General features: G+C 44.0%; 2 protein-coding genes across 2 annotated transcripts in view; one reads left to right on the top strand and one right to left on the bottom strand.

Moving 5' to 3' along the window:
• LOC137296474 (uncharacterized) overlaps positions 1–9,543 on the bottom strand; it is a 78,931-nt gene extending 69,388 nt beyond the window's left edge. Inside the window, exons 1-3 of the mRNA XM_067828263.1 lie at positions 9,468–9,543; positions 7,874–7,958; positions 7,153–7,201 (exon numbers count right to left, since the gene is read on the bottom strand). Coding sequence (XP_067684364.1) covers positions 7,153–7,201; positions 7,874–7,958; positions 9,468–9,543 — 210 coding nt within the window. The remainder of the gene's footprint in view (positions 1–7,152; positions 7,202–7,873; positions 7,959–9,467) is intronic.
• LOC137296089 (protein rolling stone-like) overlaps positions 1–20,206 on the top strand; it is a 355,451-nt gene that overhangs the window by 317,071 nt on the left and 18,174 nt on the right. The window lies entirely within an intron of this gene.

Here is a 20,206-nt window from a genome sequence, read left to right as displayed (position 1 = left end):
GGGTATTTCTGATTATACGCCCACTTCTGGTTTGCCTCTCAGTCTGATTTGGTTGTGGTTGCACCTTTTGTTTGCTAGTATTTAATGTCCCATTAACTGACTTGGTTCATATACAGTCAGACTGAACTTCAGGCGTACTTGGTGCACATGTACTCGGAATGTCAGTTTGCAAGTTGAAATGGAATGGTCTTGGACCACGGATATGTTTCCTGTTCCTTCTGTAAGTGTTACCATCCTCCGTCATCACATTGTAGGATCAGACATTAACATGCTCCTGGACTTCACCTTTTCTCGAATGTTTATCTTTACCAATAGGTTTGTCACTCTTGTCTAGAGGTGTAAGAGGTTGAGCCTTTCTGTTAAAATAACATTCTTGCTTCTTCTTTTTCTGATGAAGTTTTCTTTTCACATTTTTGCAGATTTTTGGAGTAAACTGTTTCTGATTTAAAGTTAGAAGAGTTCTAGTCCTTCTACCGAACAGTCTCTGCACCGATGAAGTTCCCATATTTTCAGATGGTGTATTTCTCCAGTCAAGGAGAGCAAGATGTGGATCTGACTTTGACTCAATTGCTTTCCTCATTAGATTCTTTGCTGTTTTAACAGCATTTTCGACTTTCCCATTCGACTGTGGGAAATGTGGTGAGCTAGTAACATGAGTGAACTTTTAACTTGCAGAAAAAGTTCTAAAAGCTTTTGATGAAATCGGTGTCATTTGTTCTCCTGGAATTCCATGGCGACAAAATTCTGTTTCGATTTTGAGATCACTTCACTTGCAGTCTTATCATTAAGTCTGTCAATAGTAATAGTCAACACATATGACAGTCTCTTCTATCTAGTTCGAAAAGATCTGAACCAACTTTCTTCAAGGGTTTAGAAGGAACTGGGTGACTATGAAGTGGTTCAGGGGTTTGATTGTGACCAAACAGGTTACATGTGTCACACTTGCTAATGTTCTCAGCAATGTCTTTGTTCATGTTAGGTCAGTAAACAACTTCTCTGGCTCTCCTCAAAGATTCCTGGATACCAACATGACTACATGACTGGTTCAGGGGCTTGATTTTGACCAAACAAGTTACATGTGTCACACTTGCTAATGTTCTCAGCAATGTCTTTGTTCATGTTAGGTCAGTAAACAACTTCTCTGGCTCTCCTCAAAGATTCCTGGATACCAACATGACTACATGACTGGTTCAGGGGCTTGATTTTGACCAAACAAGTTACATGTGTCACACTTGCTAATGTTCTCAGCAATGTCTTTGTTCATGTTAGGCCAGTAAACAACTTCTCTGGCTCTCCTCAAAGATCCCTGGATACCAACATGACTACATGACTGGTTCAGGGGCTTGATTTTGACCAAACAAGTTACATGTGTCGCACTTGCTAATGTTCTCAGCAATGTCTTTGTTCATGTTAGGTCAGTAAACAACTTCTCTGGCTCTCCTCAAAGATCCCTGGATACCAACATGACTACATGACTGGTTCAGGGGCTTGATTTTGACCAAACAAGTTACATGTGTCGCACTTGCTAATGTTCTCAGCAATGTCTTTGTTCATGTTAGGCCAGTAAACAACTTCTCTGGCTCTCCTCAAAGATCCCTGGATACCAACATGACTAGCATGCAATCTCTCGAGTATGTCATATTTGACTGAAATTGGAACGAGTCGTTCACCCTTGAAAATCAAGTCAATTTGCACAGACAGCTCATCTCTCAATGTGAAATACCTTTGCAAAGGTACTGGTACGTACTGTGGAATTGTCTTCAGGCCAACCATCTCTGATAATTCTGGCCAACACCTGTAGATCACGGTCGACCTTGGTTGCAGATCAAATCTTCTCAAGAGTTGTGGATGATACAGGTACAAAGTCAACCATAGTGATATGTTGAACATATTTTTCAAGACCATTTGATGTGGCTGGCTTTGTAAGAAATGCACGGCTAAGTGTATCCGCCATGAACATTTGTGTACCCTTCTTGTACTCCACATGAATGTCGTACCTCTACAAGCCCAGCATCATGCGCTGCAAACGTTTTGGTGCACTAAGAATAGACTTTTTCAAAATAGTCTCAAGTGGCTTATGGTCTGTTTCAACACTGACACTACGGCCATAAACATACATATCAAACTTCTCGAGACCAAACACTATGGCTAACAACTCCTTTTCAGTTTGTGCGTAGCTCATTTCTGTTTGTGTCAAAGCACGAGAAGCATAAGCTGCGGGTTGCCCATTCTGCCTTAAACAAGCACCTAAACCCTTTTCAGATGCGTCACACTGCACAACAGTTTCAAGATTTCTAGAGAAGTACTTGACCACAGGAGGTGAATATATGATACTCTTCACTTCACTCAGAGCTTGTCCATGCATTGCTGGACCCACCGGAATTCAACTTTCAACAGTTTTCGTAATGGAGCTGCAACTTCAGACAACTGAGGGGCAAAAGTTTGAACAAAATTAGTCATACCCAACAGCTTCTAAATGCCTGATTTGTCTACAGGATCTGGCATCTTGATAATTGCCTTCACTTCTAAATGCCTGATTTGTCTACAGGATCTGGCATCTTGATAATTGCCTCCACTTCTAAATGCCTGATTTGTCTACAGGATCTGGCATCTTGATAATTGCCTTCACTTCTAAATGCCTGATTTGTCTACAGGATCTGGCATCTTGATAATTGCCTCCACTTCTAAATGCCTGATTTGTCTACAGGATCTGGCATCTTGATAATTGCCTCCACTTCTAAATGCCTGATTTGTCTACAGGATCTGGCATCTTGATAATTGCCTCCACTTCTAAATGCCTGATTTGTCTACAGGATCTGGCATCTTGATAATTGCCTCCACTTCTAAATGCCTGATTTGTCTACAGGATCTGGCATCTTGATAATTGCCTTCACTTTCGAGGGATCGATTTTCAAACCTTCATCTGAAATGATGTGACACATATATGAAACTCCAGTTTTCCTCAGCTTGATTTTGTCCTTGTTCAACTTTATCCCTTTCTCTCTACATCTGTTGAGAAGAGATTTCAACTGTCTATCATGGTCATCAAGTGCTTCTTCAAATGTATCACCAACACCGAAAACCAACATGTCATCATGTATGGCATGTATACCTTGTAAACCTTCCAAAGAAGATTCTAAACATCTCTGAAATTCTTCTGGGGCTGGAGCTATCCCGAATGGCATTCTTTTCCAATGGTTCCGACCCCATGGTGTGTCAAACGTAGTCAACATAATACTCTCATCATCTGAATTGACATGCCAAAACCCAAGCTTAGCATCAACAACTGTAAATACTTTGACTCCTGATAAGTCTGGTAACAAGTCATCTATAGTTGGTGTTGGATAATGGTTCCGCTTTAATGCTTTGTTTAATGGTTTGGGATCCAGACACACTCTGATCTTCCCACTTGGTTTCGTCACAATAACCATATCTGAAATCCAATCAGTAGGGACGTGAACCTGTTCAATAATTCCCATACCCTCAAGTCGCTTGAGTTCAGATTTTAACTTGGGTTTTAGAGCTAAGGGAACTCTCCTTAAAGGTAGTTTAACAGGTTCAACAGTCTTGTCAATCTCTAAGTGCTAGCTTCCTTCGAGTTTCCCTTCACCGTTGAAAACACCCGCATACTCTTCAAGTATATCGTCAGACATACACACAGACAATATGTTCTCATAATTTACTGTTATCAACTGAAGAGCTTGACAGTGTTGCCATCAATCTGCATTCTTGCAAAAAGTTTTTTTGGGGAAAGTCACTCTCTGTTTCTTGTCCATTATCACCAACAGGCAACATACATGTGGCATCAGAATAATCTGAATCATCATTTTTGTCTGTTTTGACGAGATTAACTCTAGACTTCTTCCTTTTGAATTTACCAAACTTTGGTTTGACCTTTTCTTTACACTTCAAATCAAAATGGTTTTCTCTCATGCAGATATTGCAAGTGGCTCCAGTAGTTGCTGGACATATAATTCTGTCATAGTCATATGATTGTCCACAGAAACGACAATTGTTTACAAACTTCTGATTTGACTGCTTAAGAGTTCCTTTATTCAAATCAGAACCTGGCCTTGCAGGTTTGTTAGCGATAGCTGAAACCTGTCCACTTTCTTGAATCTGAATGTTTGTACTCTCACAGGCTCTACATAATGAAATACACTTTTCAAGAGTAAGTGCCTCACACTGCAACAATCTCTTTCTCTTAGCACTGTCCAGAATACATGACAACAAATGGTATTGATTTACAACTTCTTTAATGTTTACAACACGACGTTTCTGGGCTACTTCTTGCCCCTTCATCCACGCCAATTCATCTAACCCAAGCCCAAGAGGGTGTGTATACACAGTGAAATGTTCATGTGACAGCAGCTACATAGGTGAAACAGGCCGGCCCCTGTGTATTCGCATCAAAGAGCACAAAGTATCGGTCAAAAACTCGGATATTAAATCAGAACTAACAGAACATGTCATCAAAAATCCCGGTCACATCATAAATTGTGAGGACACTGCAATTTTCGCCGTCAACATCAACAACTAGCGAAAAAGGAAACTGACGGAGGCCATCTGGATCCACCTCTCCAAACCGGAAATTAACAGAGATCAGGGTGTCTTCCTACCAAACGCGTGGTACACAGAATATAGCCATCAATGAACATGTATCTCTTATTTTTTCCACTATCGCTGGACATGTCTTCATGTGTTCTTCCTAATGTTGTTTACATAAGTGGCTTCTATCCCATCATGTGTTTTCCTGTCATTGTTCTCATAACCGGCTTCCAAGCATCCCATCAAGTAAATCTTATCCTTCTACTTGTATAAACACTCAGTACATCCTGTATATCAACACTTCAGTTAATCCTCTTGATCTCTGTATATCTCATCTGCAAATACTATCTTACTGGCTTCCCGTACATACTATATAATTTTGCTCATTACCATACCATGTCATTCACCCGATGAAGGGGCAAGAAGTAGCCCAGAGACGTCGTGTTGTAAACATTAAAGAAGTTGTAAATCAATACCATTTGTTGTCATGTCACCCACCAACTTCTAAATGCCAATCAAGCAACTGTCCAGAATACCCATGACAGTTCTGTCAAGTACCAAAGAGTCAGCTAAGGCTCCATAATTGCACGATTTAACCAGTGTTCTCAACACTGCTATGTAGTGATCAAATGTCTCTCCATTTTCCTGATCTCACTTGTTGAACAAGTATCTCTCATATGTTTCATTTGTGGCACCTACACAGTAGATTTCAAACTTTCTTAAAACTGTATTTATATCTTCTTTGGCGTGCTCATTATCAAAATGAAATTCGTCATATATGTCCAATGCATCACTACCTCTGGCACTCAATAGTGTAGCTGTCTTGAAACTTGAGTCCTCATCAACCAGTCTAGCAGCTATGACATAATTGTCCCAATTTCTTTTAAATCGTCTCCAATTCTGTGCAACATTGCCTTTATGTTCAAGTTTTGGAGGTAAAGGGATTGCAGAAGGCAAATATTTATGTTCTGTAACCTGTTGTTGCTGCTGTTGCTCACCGCCCTCTGCCATGCTTGTGTAAATATTACAAAACGCCCGAGCAAGTCTAGGTCGAAGCACGTCGCGTCTGCTTGATACAGTGAAATGTCTATTTGAAATGTTCATTTGAAACAGCCGAAGGAAATATTCATTCATTTCTAAATGTCTCTTACTCACGTCGTTTTCACACGTAAGACATGTACGTATTTGCCAGTTAACTTTACGAACAAACCTCTGCTCGAAAATGGAGGGTCTGACGCACACCGAGTTGCAGGCAGTGATGTAACGAGGCAAGAGGCGATCGACATGTCACTTCTTTATTTGAACCCCGTAGCACAACGAACAAGGGGAGGTCATAACAAAATGAACCTTAACAAGCATATCGCTACAGCCAACGATCACTAGTTCCTTGATGTTAATACTGTGTCAATAAAGAAACTTCACATTCTGTCTTCAGGGCACTATAAAAGAACAAGAGATGTTAAGATGGTTACATTGTTATTATTTGATTGCTGAGATCTATGTGGTGTACTCAATACACTGACAATACCACGATCAGTTCCATTAGGCTACACCGCCGTTCCAAAACATGGGTATGCAGAATGCCAAATCACAAGAATAAAACTTCGAACTTTCTCAGTTTAACATTGTGTATGGCCGCCCCGCGCATTCACCACTGCCAAACACCGTCTTCTCATCGACTGCCTAATGCTTGTGAAAACGTGGTTGGGGATTCTGATCCATTGATCTTGCAAGCCAGCGCCAAGTTCCTGCAAATTCCGAGGTTGGTTCCTAAGACCATGAAATATTACATACGTGTGTTATTTGTTGACAAGAAAGTTTTCATTTAACAGCACTTGACTTCACATTACTGTTTATCCTCATAGGATCGCATCTGTGTCACGTGGTAGATAAAAGAAATCATCTTTGTTGATGGACTTTGGTCTGGGAATTCCGCTACTTGTATTGTTTTGTCACTGTTACCCAACTGCCTTCTCGCGGCATGGTATGTTCGACTCTAACCCAACGGTATAATGCCATAAAACACTCCGTAAATCATATGTGTTAGCGCTGCATAAGTTTCTATATGAATCGTACCTTAAACATTTCGTCATTGGAAACTGATACAACATTGGACAGTCAGTTAAAAGAGACGAATCTTCATTATTGTCGTCTCAGGGTATGATTCTGCCATTCGACCATATATTTATACCATGTAAATAGACATAGCCCTACAGCTTTAAAGACACAGAAAGGAAATAAATGGTGGACGTCAGACTTAAAGTTGGAGATGCGTACATAAAATCAGGTTATCTATCCACGAGCAGGGACGTTTCAATCTTCGCACAAGACATTATTCGTCATGATACTGAAATAGCTTATAATCACATAGTTACGTTTTAGAAACACCCACACAGATCCAGAACTTAGCACAGTAAATGTTACCGTGTAACCAACTCAGTCAATGGCATGACAGGATATGACTCTTCAACAAGATGTACGTCAGGGTGGAATATTGTCTGCTAGGTTATTTTTGCTGTATATCAATCAGCTCTTGGACGATATCACTGAATCGGAAAGGGGTGCCCTGATCATGGATTTGAATACAGGGTGTCCGACACAAACCGATGACGTAGCTTTGGTGAGTTCTTGTACCAGTAATCTCAGCTCCCATCTGAAAATTGCAGAAAACTACAGTAGTGTGGCGCTTCACATTCTCGCCCAGTAAGACGGAGGGTGTTACATTTAGGGCTAGCAATAAATCTAAAGTTGGTGATGATGAACTGTCCTTATATGGGCGTCCATACCAGCAGTTAATCAAGTCAAACATGTCGGCATTATACTCTCTTACGGGTTTAATTCAATGGAAAGAACACTAGACGCATGTACTAAGCTTAGATCCTATGCTTACATAATGTCAAGGAAGGGGCTGAATCCATCCTTTGTGTCTCCTACTGTTTGTCTGAAACTGATCCAGAGAGTAGCGCTACCAAAGTGCCTATTCGACAGTGAACTGTGGAACTCTATCAGCCAAACTGAGATTCTTATGCTTGAACGCTCCTACAGGCATGTGATAAAAACGATCCAAGGCCTTCCGAAGTGAACTAGGACTGTTGTGTGTCTTGGTCTCCTGGGTCTACTAACATTGGAAGCAGAGATAGGTAAAAAGAAACTCTTATTTGCCGGAAACCTCATAAACATGAATGGTTCCTACCTTCCGCACCAGGTGTTTCTGACAAGGCTTCTGTGTTTCGTTCACGGTGCGTGTGCACAACCAAGAGGTTTCATTCCCGATCTGATGCGACTCCTCCAGAAGTATAATTTGATAAATGTGCTAGAAATCTACTTGTCAACTGGCATCTTTCCACATAAGGCGTCGTGGAAGCGAAGTGTGAAGGCTGCTGTTTGGGAGTTCCACTCCTCCTCCTTGACTGAAAGGATAACAGTTGATCCAGATCTCCAGTGGTTCTCACAGATACACAGAGATTTGTGTGTCCATCCAGCATGGACATTGTCTCGGGAAGACCACCTGTACCGAACCTCGTCCAAGTTCCTGGTGCAAGTATGGTCCAGTATCAGAGACATTAAAGATGCTGTGTATCTGTGTGAGAAGTGTGGACGGACATATAGTGATCCGTGTGTTCATGCTGTCGTGCAGTGTGATGACGTACTCCCTGTAAGAGATCAGTTGTGGTGTGAGCTGATTAATATTGGCCCTGTGGACTTCAGTGTATGGTTGCACAACTTGTCAGACATTGAGATGGTGCTGTGCCTTCTGTCATGTAGACCACAGTATGGACTGAACGCGAAAGATCAGAGAACATTCACCAGTGTGGCTGTAAGGTACATTCACCTGTTGTGCAAAGAAGTCACACAGCACTAAGTTGTGCCGCCAACCTTCAGAATTACATTAAATTATGATCTGACAGTGTTATAATTTTTTTACTTTTGCAATTTTTACCCATTTTTGTACTCTCCCAACTTGGAGGATAAATAAAGAATAATAATAATATAACACTCCGTACATTCTAGCGCTGCATTAATTTCTATGTGAATCGTACCTTAAAAATATCGTCATGTGAAACCGACACAACATTGGACAGTCAGTTAAAAGAGACGAATCTTCATTATTGTCGTCTCAGGGTATGATTCTGCCATTCGACCCGATATTTTAACCATGTAAATAGACTGACATAACCCTACAGCTTTAAAGACACAGAAAGGAAATAGTAGTATAGGTAATAGGGGTTCTAAAACACTTTCATAAAACCCCTCTACAAAGCCTTATTTACTAAATAAGGCTTTGGTTGGGCCATTAGCTCTTGCTACTATTACCCCTACTACAAAATTACTGTGCCTTGGTAGGAGGTAATAATGTGCCGTACGGTACGATCAATAATTCTTCTCTTACAAATCCCCTACCCGGCCCACCCCTCAAGTAGTATAAGTTGGGTTCGTCGGCTTTCATATCCACTTTATCTATGTTGTAAGTTTTGACTGACCATATAGGATCGGTGGCCCGCTTACGGCTATCGCCCTCGTGTTCCCCCTATGTCATGTTTATATCGATGAAACAGTTTAACGTGAACCGCCTACGATCTCTTTGGTGTTCATAATAAAGGCTTGCTGGGCTTTTTGTATCCCCTGTTCTATGTACTTTTTTTTCTCGTCCTCGCTGATAGCAGACTTACGAGACTTGGACCGAATATCTTGTTTCATTCCGTTATATTTTTTGAGTTCAGATAGGATTGAACGAAACTCCTCTTCTGAGATCTTACTGTCAGAGAGTGCCGTGGAAATTCGCTCACTCACTGTGTTCAGCTTTGCTTCGGCCAGAACCCTGATCTCGTCGTGTTTCAATGCCTTACGATTAAGTCTGCGTGATATTAACTTAAGTGCCAACCCTACCAACCCTGTCACCCCAGCCGTTATTTCAATACCTAGCACTATAGGTGCAGCCACGATGGTAGTTAACAACCCAACGCCTGCCGCCCCTAGTCCCATACTGGTTGCCATAATGGTAGTGTCAGCCCCGTCCACGATATTGAAAGCTCTATTGTACTTCTTACATAGTGCTTTCCGCGTGTCACGGTCTTGTTCTAGTTGGCGTTTCACATCACATAACTGCCTCAAGCGGAACCCATCTACGGTTTCCAGCGTCTTCGCTACTTCCTCTACAACTGGGTACAGACCCATCCTATAATATATATTTTGAAAGATATTTTAATTGGGTTTCAGTTAAAAATCTATCAATGAATTTGAAGTCTACAAGTTCTAGACTACTAGTCAGGGCAATAGGTGAGAGGCTAATAGAATTTCCTGTTGTAATAGAAACCCCACGGAGGTTTATTAAGTGGTTTATAGGACCCGTGGTATCCTGTTGTATAACAATACGACAATATTGGTCTATGTAATACCAGCGTATTGACACCCCGGGTAAAATTTGGTGTACTATTGGGGGGTCTCCATCGAATAAAGCCGTAAAGAAGACTTCTATGATTAGGGTGAAAGGGGAGGATATTCTATCAAGATTACTGCTAAATGTTAATTTATTGTTTGGATAAGTACTTAACCCCTTTTTGCCGTAACCAGTAGATGGTATGTGTACTAATGCCCTCTCCGGAATGAAATCCCCGGCCCAGATACCGTTGTTCTTAATCTTAGAGATACGCCCCGTATCTGCGTCTATTGTGATATAAGGTGAGGTGGGTGTTAAGTTGATCAGCCATTTGGGCTCTTTTAAATCTGGTAACGGCACCCGTCTGTACACGTTGTCTTTGAAGTGCAGGATGTAAAATTCATCTTCCTCACCAGGCTGATCGAATCCCTCCGTATCTCCCAGGTCGTTAAGTGTAGTGTTGGGATGATGACTGGTCATTATTATACTATTACGATATAATTTCCAACTGGTTTTCTGATAATAATTCAGGGGTTAACTTCATACCCATGAAGTGTATGTTGTCAGGCAGGAAGATATTGATTAGTGATATCTTGTTTTCCACGATCACGTTGACCCCCTGCAGACTGGTGTTGGAGCCGACACCCACCCGCACGTAAACGTTGCAAACTTGATACTGGTGTCGTTTCACCCACCCGAGTTTGATCCCCTTCACGATCTCGACCTCATTCACCGATGGTTCCCCTAGGTAGACTTTGATGATCAGTGTTGAGTTTGCCGGTAGACTCTCTAGTATCTTGACCACGCCTTCGAATTCAGACACCAACTGCAATTTCACGTTTTGCATGGCCGGTTTACTCGATAGCATGTGGGCTGCTATAGTGTTGACTGGGCTGACGACTATACTACGTCTCTGAGTTGGGACGTAAGCCACGAGCAGGGTTCCATTGTTCACGACTTTGTTTAGGTGGTTGTCTTTGTTATCCGTGAACACGTAAGGGGAGACGAGTTTAATATTGAGAAACCATTTGTTATCGGGTAACAACACCCACTTGTCATCTTCGGTGAAGACGAGCATATATGGTTTGTTTTTGACGACGGTAGTGCTCTCAACATCGTCTAAGTCGAACAGTTTACCTTCGAACGATGGGTATATTACCCAATTATTATCACCGGTGTTGACAAGGGAGTACTTAGTGTTTACTGTTGCTCTTGTGGTATCTATCATATCACTTAGGGTTCCACCGGAGGGGATTTCAACGCGTTTGTAAATGTTGTTTTTCAGTTGCAAGGCATACGATTTACCATCTACTCCGGGAGCGTCGAAACCGCGTGTGTCTCCGAGGTCGGAGATCCCGATATTGACGCATTTTTTCACTCCGGGCCCTTGTGCGCTGGTCATGTTACGTGAAGCGTTAAGCTGAGGTATCCTATATTTACAGGATTATGATTTATATCTAACACCGATATTGTCAGCTCAGGTATGTTGCCCTGGGTTAATCTCTTATACTGCCGTGGTGAAAATGACTCGGTTCTACCGTCGTTGAATTTCTCAGTTTTCACCGGCACTGCTCTCAATATAGTGGAAGGGTGACCTCCTTGAATGTTATACGTTGTGCTCACCTGACCGAGATGAATGTATAGCTCTCGGTACGGTACTAGGTCGGGTAACTTAGTGCCTGTGACGGTTGTTGTTGGTTTTATCTCGTCAGGAGACATACCGAGTATCCTCGCTAATGGTCGGCCTAGCCTCAATGAGGTTCTTCCGTTGTTGATTAACACCACTGTACCGTTTGAGTCGTTCATCTTGAGTTCGGCTCCCAGGGGTTTGAAGACCTCGTCGTTTAGAGAGCACACGCTGTAGTAGCCGTCAGTTATCTGGCTGCGAGTTCCACTGACGAACAGTTTATTGTTGCTGATATTAATGTTAGTCCATTGCGGTAGGTAGGTGATATCGCAGAGTGCGACTTCGAGTTGACCTGACGTGTTATCGATCGCGTGCGTCAGCTGAACGGCCTCACCGCTCGTTATTCCTGGAAGTGTTATGTACATATTATAATATATGAATTATATATTATAATATGGATTTAGCACACTTGAAAATCGTGGTGAATGCAGATGGTACGGGGTTTAAAACAACCTTTATTGATATCTTTGAAAAGTATGTCGTGTCCGTTAATAACGCGCAGGCGGTGGTAAACTGGAATCAAAACCCAATGCAGTTTTGGCAGAACCAACTCAACTTTGCTGTGTGGTGTGCGACGACAGGGTCGGGTGTGACACCAGACTACGGTATAGACGAACTGAGTAAGGCGGTTGTTTTGTTTCATATTTATTATCAAACGAGACGAATATTGAAGGAAATAAGTGCTCCTCTTCCCCAAGATAAAGCGTGGAGTATGACGAATAACCCCTATGATAGACGTGCTTATGAACGTATTTGTGGGGAGTTTGAGATTCCAACGAATAAAGACTTTCGCCTTCCTGGTGTGAACCATGGTCTCGGTATAGTTTACGTGTACTTCTACAGGTCCGGAACATATTATGCCGGTTCTAAAGATGGTTCATACAACCCAAACCGTCATACATTTACAGGCCCCACAACGAATGAAAAGATCCATGTCAGCTGTATAAAGCAAACCAGTCCTGATGCAGCCACAGCCTGGACTAAAATGATCTCAAAAACATCGAAAGGATTCACTCGTGCTGGTACAATACGCTTGAACGACTCGATTCGAACGTACGTGTGGGCGCTGTTGGGTGCGCAGTCGATGACGCGTTCCAACATCCTCGGTAAGGGAACTGCTTACGACGCTCAGACACAATTCGTTTCCAACGTTGAGGATGCTATCAATTCTCCAGTTGATCTCCCGAGGGCCATCGACCGTTACCAAAACGTGTTAGAATACGCCAGATCGAAAGTCAATTACGTGTTCGGCGTGGGGTTATACATGGCCCCGAGTGATATGCAACTGAGAATAAAAAAAGTGGTGGGTTATAACAACAAAATAGTCATAGCCACGGCGGACCAAAAGTTGGGTATCAACCCCGATATTAACACCCCCTATATCCCACACATCCCATCACGTGAAAAGGGTATAGTGGCGCCACCCCCGGAGTCTAAAGTTCATGTGCCCCCCACACACACCCATATGCATGTGGGGGTACAGCAGCATATTGATAATAAAACGGCCCTGGTGGTTGGTGGGGTAACTTTGGGACTTATTTGGTTAAAGATTTCTTAGCCGCTACGTACACCAGACCAGCCACGGCGACGATGGCTGCCCACAGGTTTTGACTGAGCCACATGGCAGTTTTAGACAGAGCGCTCAACAACCACGAGACGATGCTACCCAGGATGCCGGGAAGGGCTTCGGCGGCTTTACCAGCCAGTTTAGCTAGGCCTTCCCCGAGTTTTTTTATCCAGTCTTTAACACCACCACCACCGCCTGGGGTAACTCCCCCACCGGCAGGCCCCACAGGGGTTCCTCCCACCAGTGACACCACCAGGGTTGATATAATTAAACCCAATGCAGTCAGAATGCTGGCGATGGTGATCCCTTGCTCCCGGAATAATATCCGAATCCTGTCTGCTAACGTGGTGTCTCGGTAGAGGACTTGATTGATAGTTTCCCGTATACGGTTGACCTGGGATCGAAGCTTTTCTTTGAAGGAGGATGCTGTCTCCAGCCAGGTCTGCTTTTCATCTTCCAAATTGCGTATTCGTTCCTCGATGGTGGCTTTCATAGACTCGTCCTCAGTTTCACCGAGTTTTTTCTTTTCATAGGCGATGTGGTCGTCTATCTCACTCATTTTGGCTGTGCTTTTCGCGAGATGTCCGCGAATGGTTTGCATCGTCAGATCCAACCCCCGCAGTTCCCGAACGGTAAATTCGAGCCCCGGGAATGGTTTGTTCTCGTAGTCGGCCAACACCTTTTTAATATCATAAGTCATATTTTGATCTGATGTGGCGTCCCTGATGCCTTCCAGACCTTGAACTAACTTCGGAGGATACTGCTTAGGTCGCGCGCCACCGTAATCTATGAAACCTAGTTCATCTTGGACCAACTGACTTCCATGTTTACCGGCTAATGTTGATAAAGCAAGCGGTTCTCTAGTGCGTTTATTCATGAGATCGATCTCCGGGCGAGACTTCAAACGCAGCGTGCCATTGCTGAGGGTAAAATCGGAATAGTTCCTTCCCAACAGCTTGAGTTTGGATTTATTTTCAACTGCGTTGTAATAATCATCGACGGCGTCCTTAAGGAGCTCGTCACCTTGCGAGAATGAGGTCTCCTGGTCATCATTGAATGCCTGGGCACTATCGTCCCACATATCATCCATAGGTATGTCTTCATCCATTAGTATTAAAAATATATTTCTTTTATATAACAATGTACGGCAGAAAATTAGATCCTTTCAGAAGATTGAGAGAGCCATTAGGTGCCAGAGCCGTGCGCCAGTCGGTGACCATCACGAACAATCCCAGCAAGATAGACCAGAATCAAACTCTGCTGGTTAGATTTCCAAACCTTGGTGAGAATGACCTCATTGTACCAGGCACTGTTCGACTGGCGTTCAATATCACGTTGACCTCCGACAACGACAAACGCGAGCTAGTGCGGAACGTGGGTCGAGCTATCATCAAGAAAACGACCGTCAAGATCAGCGGTAACGAGGTGCTGAGCATCGACGACAGCGACGTGTTTCACTGCTACAAGGATCTCTGGAAAAGCGAGGGAGAACGAGTCAATGATGTGTACCAGGGTATCAGCAAATCAACCCGGGCGCGCATAGGATACGTCTTCACGACAGACCAGCAAGACAAGCTATCGGACGGTGAAAAGGCCATCGCTCTAGCATACGGGAATCGATTCTGCGTGCCGCTCGACTTCGAGTTGCTCACGGGACACGCGCCGTTTTACCAGGCCGCGCTGGGTGATAGGCTCGAATACGAGCTCACGTTTAACGACTATAGCAAAGTAGTGCGTACGCCGAACGGTGATGAGGCTAGTTATGCCATAGACAACATCTCTCTGGAGTTCGACATGGTCACTAGCCCGGAGCTGGCCAGGCAGGTTCGAAGCCAGTACTCTGGGAAGATGGCTATCCTGTACGATCGCGTACTGAGGCATAGATCAGTCGTGCGAGATAAGAGCGACACTGTGTGGAATATCAACCTGAACGTGCCGGCGCGATCGATGAAAGGTATCCTGGTCGTCCCCGTGGAGGATTACGATCCATTCCGGAGGGACAGCGAGAAGTTTTTCAACCCCGAGATTGAAAAGGTGGAAGTGACCATCGAGGGCGTGCCCAACCAGCTGTTCAGTCATGGTATGAGACCACACCAGCAGTGGGATGAGATAAAAAAGCTACCAGTTGGGGACTACATAACAAAGGACCTGGACCTAGGCTCCGTGCAGATCGGTGAATACCTGACCACCAAGTACGCCTTATGGTTGGACATGCGATCCACGGATGATGATAAACTGCACGGTAGCGGGTGCCGTATAGATAACGGCAGCGAAGGGATAACCATCCAGATTACTAAGAAGGCTCAAACCGCTGGTAAGTTGAAATTATATCTGTACGTTATTATGGACGCGCAACTTAATATAGACAATGGGAGATTCGTGCAAGCCATCTACTGATGGGGGAGACCCCCTTGGGTTACCCACTGACCCACACTGCGCTATAGTGTGCAGGCAGACTGGCTGTGGGAAGACCGTTTTCGTGTTGGATATGTTGGAGGGTTACTACAAGGATGTGTTCGATAACATCGTTATCATGTGCCCTACTCTGAGCATGAATAAAACGTACGCGCGACCTTGGGTGATGACTGACCCGGACGTACATAAAATCGACCCTGGAACACGCCTGCAGGACTGGTTGAAAGCTCTTCACGAAAAATTTAAAGGGGAACCGACGCTGTTCATACTGGACGACTGCAGCGCTAATCGCGAGATAACAAAAAAGAGAGACATGCTATCGTACCTGGCCTTCTCCGGCCGGCATGCAAATCACAGCGTCTGGGTGCTAACGCAGAAGTTCAACTCGGTGTTGAAAGACCTCAGGGAGCAGACGCGATGGGTGGCCTTATTTCACTGCAAGGATAGGGATTCGTTTGAGGAGTGTTTGAGAGAGAACGATGTGATGAGTAAATTAGAACGGGAACGGGTGAAGAAACAGCTCGCTGAAACTAAACACGCTAAGCTCGTTCTAAAAACCGACCAACCAGTAGCATATATAGTTTGCTAAGCAAAGCTAAGCTAAAGCTAAGCAAAGCTAAGCAAAGCTAAGCAAAGCTATGATATTTGAAGTATTTGTCGTGTGCAACTTAACATTCATTTCTCTGTGTTTTGCCTGTATCGGGTATTATATAGTTAAAACTAAATCTTACTTGTTATATTATAAGATGGAGTGTGAGGAATTGCTCGAACAATTGTCGTTGGAGGGTTCCCCCAGTGGGGGTGTGGGGGATTCCCCCAAGCGAGAGAAACTGGTGGCGTTGGCTGTTGGCGGCAAAGCCAAACATTACTTTGGAGACTACACTCCAGATAAAATTAACAAAATGTCAGCCGAAGAAATCGATAAGCTGTACGCTAGATACGAGTCCCGGCTCGGAGCAGAAATGACAAAGACAATAGGATCGGCTATGACCCAGATATACACCGGTATTGTATCACACTTCCTTCCCATTCCACCAGAGCGCCGACTTTACCTGTGGGAGGACCTCGAGAAAGACCCTTTTATCGAACACGCCGTGAGCTCTATCAGCTGCGGGTTGTACCACAAATATGGTATGTTGTTGGCTCCAGTGACGGCGGCGATTATCACAGCAAAACATTGTCAATTTGAGAGAAAGAATAATAATAATAGTATAGATGGATGCTGCACAGGAAACCCCAGTGGAGGAGACCCCAGTGGGGGTACCCCCCACACCCCAAACAGTGAGTCCCGAGGTGACGGTGGAGACCACTTCAACAGTAACCAGACAGAAGAATCCTAAGAGAGTAGCTGCCGGTAAAAAACGGTGGTGTAACCAACATAAAGTGACCAACCCAACCCGACTGTTGTTGGCTGTAGGTGTAACTGCTGCCGTGGTTATAACATGGTTATACGTGGGGGTACCCTCCCACAGTGAGGGAAACTCTGGGAGTACCCCCACGCCGCCGGCAGGCCCCACTGTCGACCCGCATATCATGTTATAATTTTAATATTTTATATCATATACATAATGTCTGAGGGGAAAACGTTCGTCAACGACGCATACCACGCCACAGTGGTCGCCAGTCTAGCAGTAGGGTACGCTCGGTTGACTAAAATGGTGCTTAAACAACCAACTATCAAGCTAGATTTCAACCTGCAGGATATGGGTATGCTCATAATGAACCTTGGTATGGCGATGGCCACAAAAGACATCCTAGTAAAACAAGGAATAATACCTGATAATATAATGAAATAAATATAGGGATGGCCACGATAGCTATGATGGTCGGTGGGGCGTTAGTGAATGCCCTGGCATTTTCCGGGAGTAATTTCCTCTTCTCGAAACTACGAGATGATCACGCGGCTGAAATACAGGAAGAAAGGAAGCGACACGATCTCGCTACTGAGAAATTACAAAGGGCACAGGCTGAGTACGCTAAAAAACGCCTCCAGAGGATCGACTTTATTAACGAACAACTCAAGCGTGAAAACCATGCCGTTCAAACATTCTACGATGTCGATGAAGCAATGAAAGAATACTATCTAATAACTGGTAAACAATTGGAACCGCTCAATAAACCCACACTCGCTCAGTACTACACACCATCCAAGGGACAAATGAATCGTGAACTGGGCTTCATAGTGTTGGGTATAGCAGCTACTGCGTTGGTTGCGAAGCAATTAAACTAAAACACCTATATAAGTAAACATGAGACCCGCTCCATACCGATGCGAATATATACTTATGGGGAAGACCGAGGCCTGTGGTAGGAAATGCAGGAATCAGGGGTTCTGTTGTTTCCATATGGGAAGTCCTAACTACACGTGTTCTGTGTGTGGTATCGGGGTTAAAGGACACTACTGTCTATGTAAAGCTCACGGAGCGAACGTAGTCAGGCATCAAATTAACTCATCTACGAGAATAAAAAAGGCTATATAAAAGAACGTAGGCGACTGCTCAAGATAGCCACTTAAGAGTTACCTCCCCTTACTGTGAACCAATTAGACATTAGTTCTCTTAGGTGTAAACACGATGTCTACTGTAAGCGAGCTCAAGAGGGTCGCAAAACAGAGAGGTGTTATCGGGTATTCTAGAATGCGGAAGTCAGCATTGTTGAGATTACTAGGTTTAGAAGCCCCTCCTACGGTAAAACAATTAAAAGCTCAAGCAAAACAGCTTGGACACACGGGTTATTCAAACCTGGGGAGAGCCGGGTTAACCGCATTGTTATCACATGCCCCCGTAGCACGTCCCACTGTAAAACAACTGAAAGCCGAGGCACATGATTTAGGTTTAGGCGGGTATTCCCGTATGAGAAAACCACAGCTTGTAGAATTATTACAACAGAATAGAGCTATTGACCTACAGTTCGTGCGCACTGAGCGCGCTGTAGGCAACTATTTGAGAGGTTGGCGCATGCACGTTGATAGAAACATAGACATTACAGATATCAAGCCTCTGATAGCTGATAAGGTCAACCAGGAACTAAATAATCTAGGAAGTATCAAGTTTCAGATCACAGTGAAAATGTCGCTCGATAAGCAGGTTGGGAGTACCACTGAGTATGTTCAGCCTTACTTCCGAGGTCAACAAGAGGTCGTCACACATACAGAGACCATTGACGCATCAATCGATATCAGTTTTCAGCAGATACGAGAATACCTAGAACGCTACACACACTTGGGGTCCGGGTGGGCTGTAGATAAAATCGATAATGTCTATCTAGACATAGCTAACTACGTGCCGTTCAGAGGCGGGTCATACCTAGCCTTGCCTCCCTACTATAGGAATAAACATGCCATAGTAAACGTTAAGAATAGAGGAAACGATTGCCTTAGGTTAGCTATCAGGTCAGCTTTATTTCCAGCTGACACTAATCCGAACAGGGCTTCTAATTATCCACAGGACGATGGGCTCAACTGGGATGGTATAGATGAACCCACCCCCATATCTCAGATCACTAAAGTAGAAAAACAGAATAATCTGGCTATAAATGTCTTTGGGCACGAAGGTAACACAACAATAGTACACAGGGTCAGCCCGGTGAAGGATCGCCAAGTTATCAATATATTCATGATCCAGAAAGGTGACAAGTATCACTACACATGGATAAAACACTTTAGCAGGCTGTTGTGTGACCAATCGGCATACAGAGGGAAAAAACACTTCTGTGAGCAATGCCTACACGGCTTCACACGAGCTGATTTATTAGAATCCCACCGGGAGGATTGCCAAGGTGTGGGGCAGACGGCTATACGAGTCGACATGCCTAAGGAAGGTGACAATATCCTAAAATTCAATAACCACAAGAACCAAATGTCTGTGCCTTATATTATATACGCCGACTTCGAAGCCTTAGTGGTTGGGGAATCCCCCACACCCCCTAGTGGGGGTAGCTTCACCCACAAAACCCAGGAACATAAGGCCTGCGGTTTTGGATACATTGTCGTCCGTTGTGACGGGGAAACTAAAGCTCCGGTAGTGTATAGAGGCCCTGACGCGGCTGAAAGGTTTCTAAAGTGTTTGCAGGAGGAAGAAAAAATTATTAGGAATACATTGTATAGAATCGCTCCCATGCGTATGACCCGAGCCGACAGGCTAGCTCACGCTAGTAGCACTAACTGTCACGTGTGCGACTCACCACTTAACGGTGATTCGGTGAGAGATCACTGTCACATAACTGGTAAGTATAGAGGCGCCGCTCACAACGCGTGCAACCTCAAGCTTAAAATCAACCCTAAGACAATAAACATCCCCGTTGTCTTTCACAACTTGAGAGGGTACGACTCACACTTGATCATGCAGGCCATCGCGAAAATCGATGGTAATATAACGTGCATCCCCAACAACATGGAGAGATACATCTCCTTCAGCTTAAACGGACTTAGGTTCATTGACTCGTTTCAGTTCCTCCTGTCGTCACTCGACAGTCTGGTCAAGGCCAACAATACCTTCCCTATCACCGATCGATACACAGACGCCGAGACTAGACCCCTGCTTATGAGGAAGGGTGTGTACCCCTATGAGTACATGGATAGTTGGGCTAAGTTCACCGAGACCAGACTACCCCC

Source organism: Haliotis asinina, chromosome 9, assembly GCF_037392515.1.
Source record: "Haliotis asinina isolate JCU_RB_2024 chromosome 9, JCU_Hal_asi_v2, whole genome shotgun sequence".
Lineage (NCBI taxonomy): Eukaryota > Metazoa > Mollusca > Gastropoda > Lepetellida > Haliotidae > Haliotis > Haliotis asinina.
Note: the sequence above shows the minus strand (reverse complement) of the source record. Positions and strands in the feature narration are given on the sequence as shown.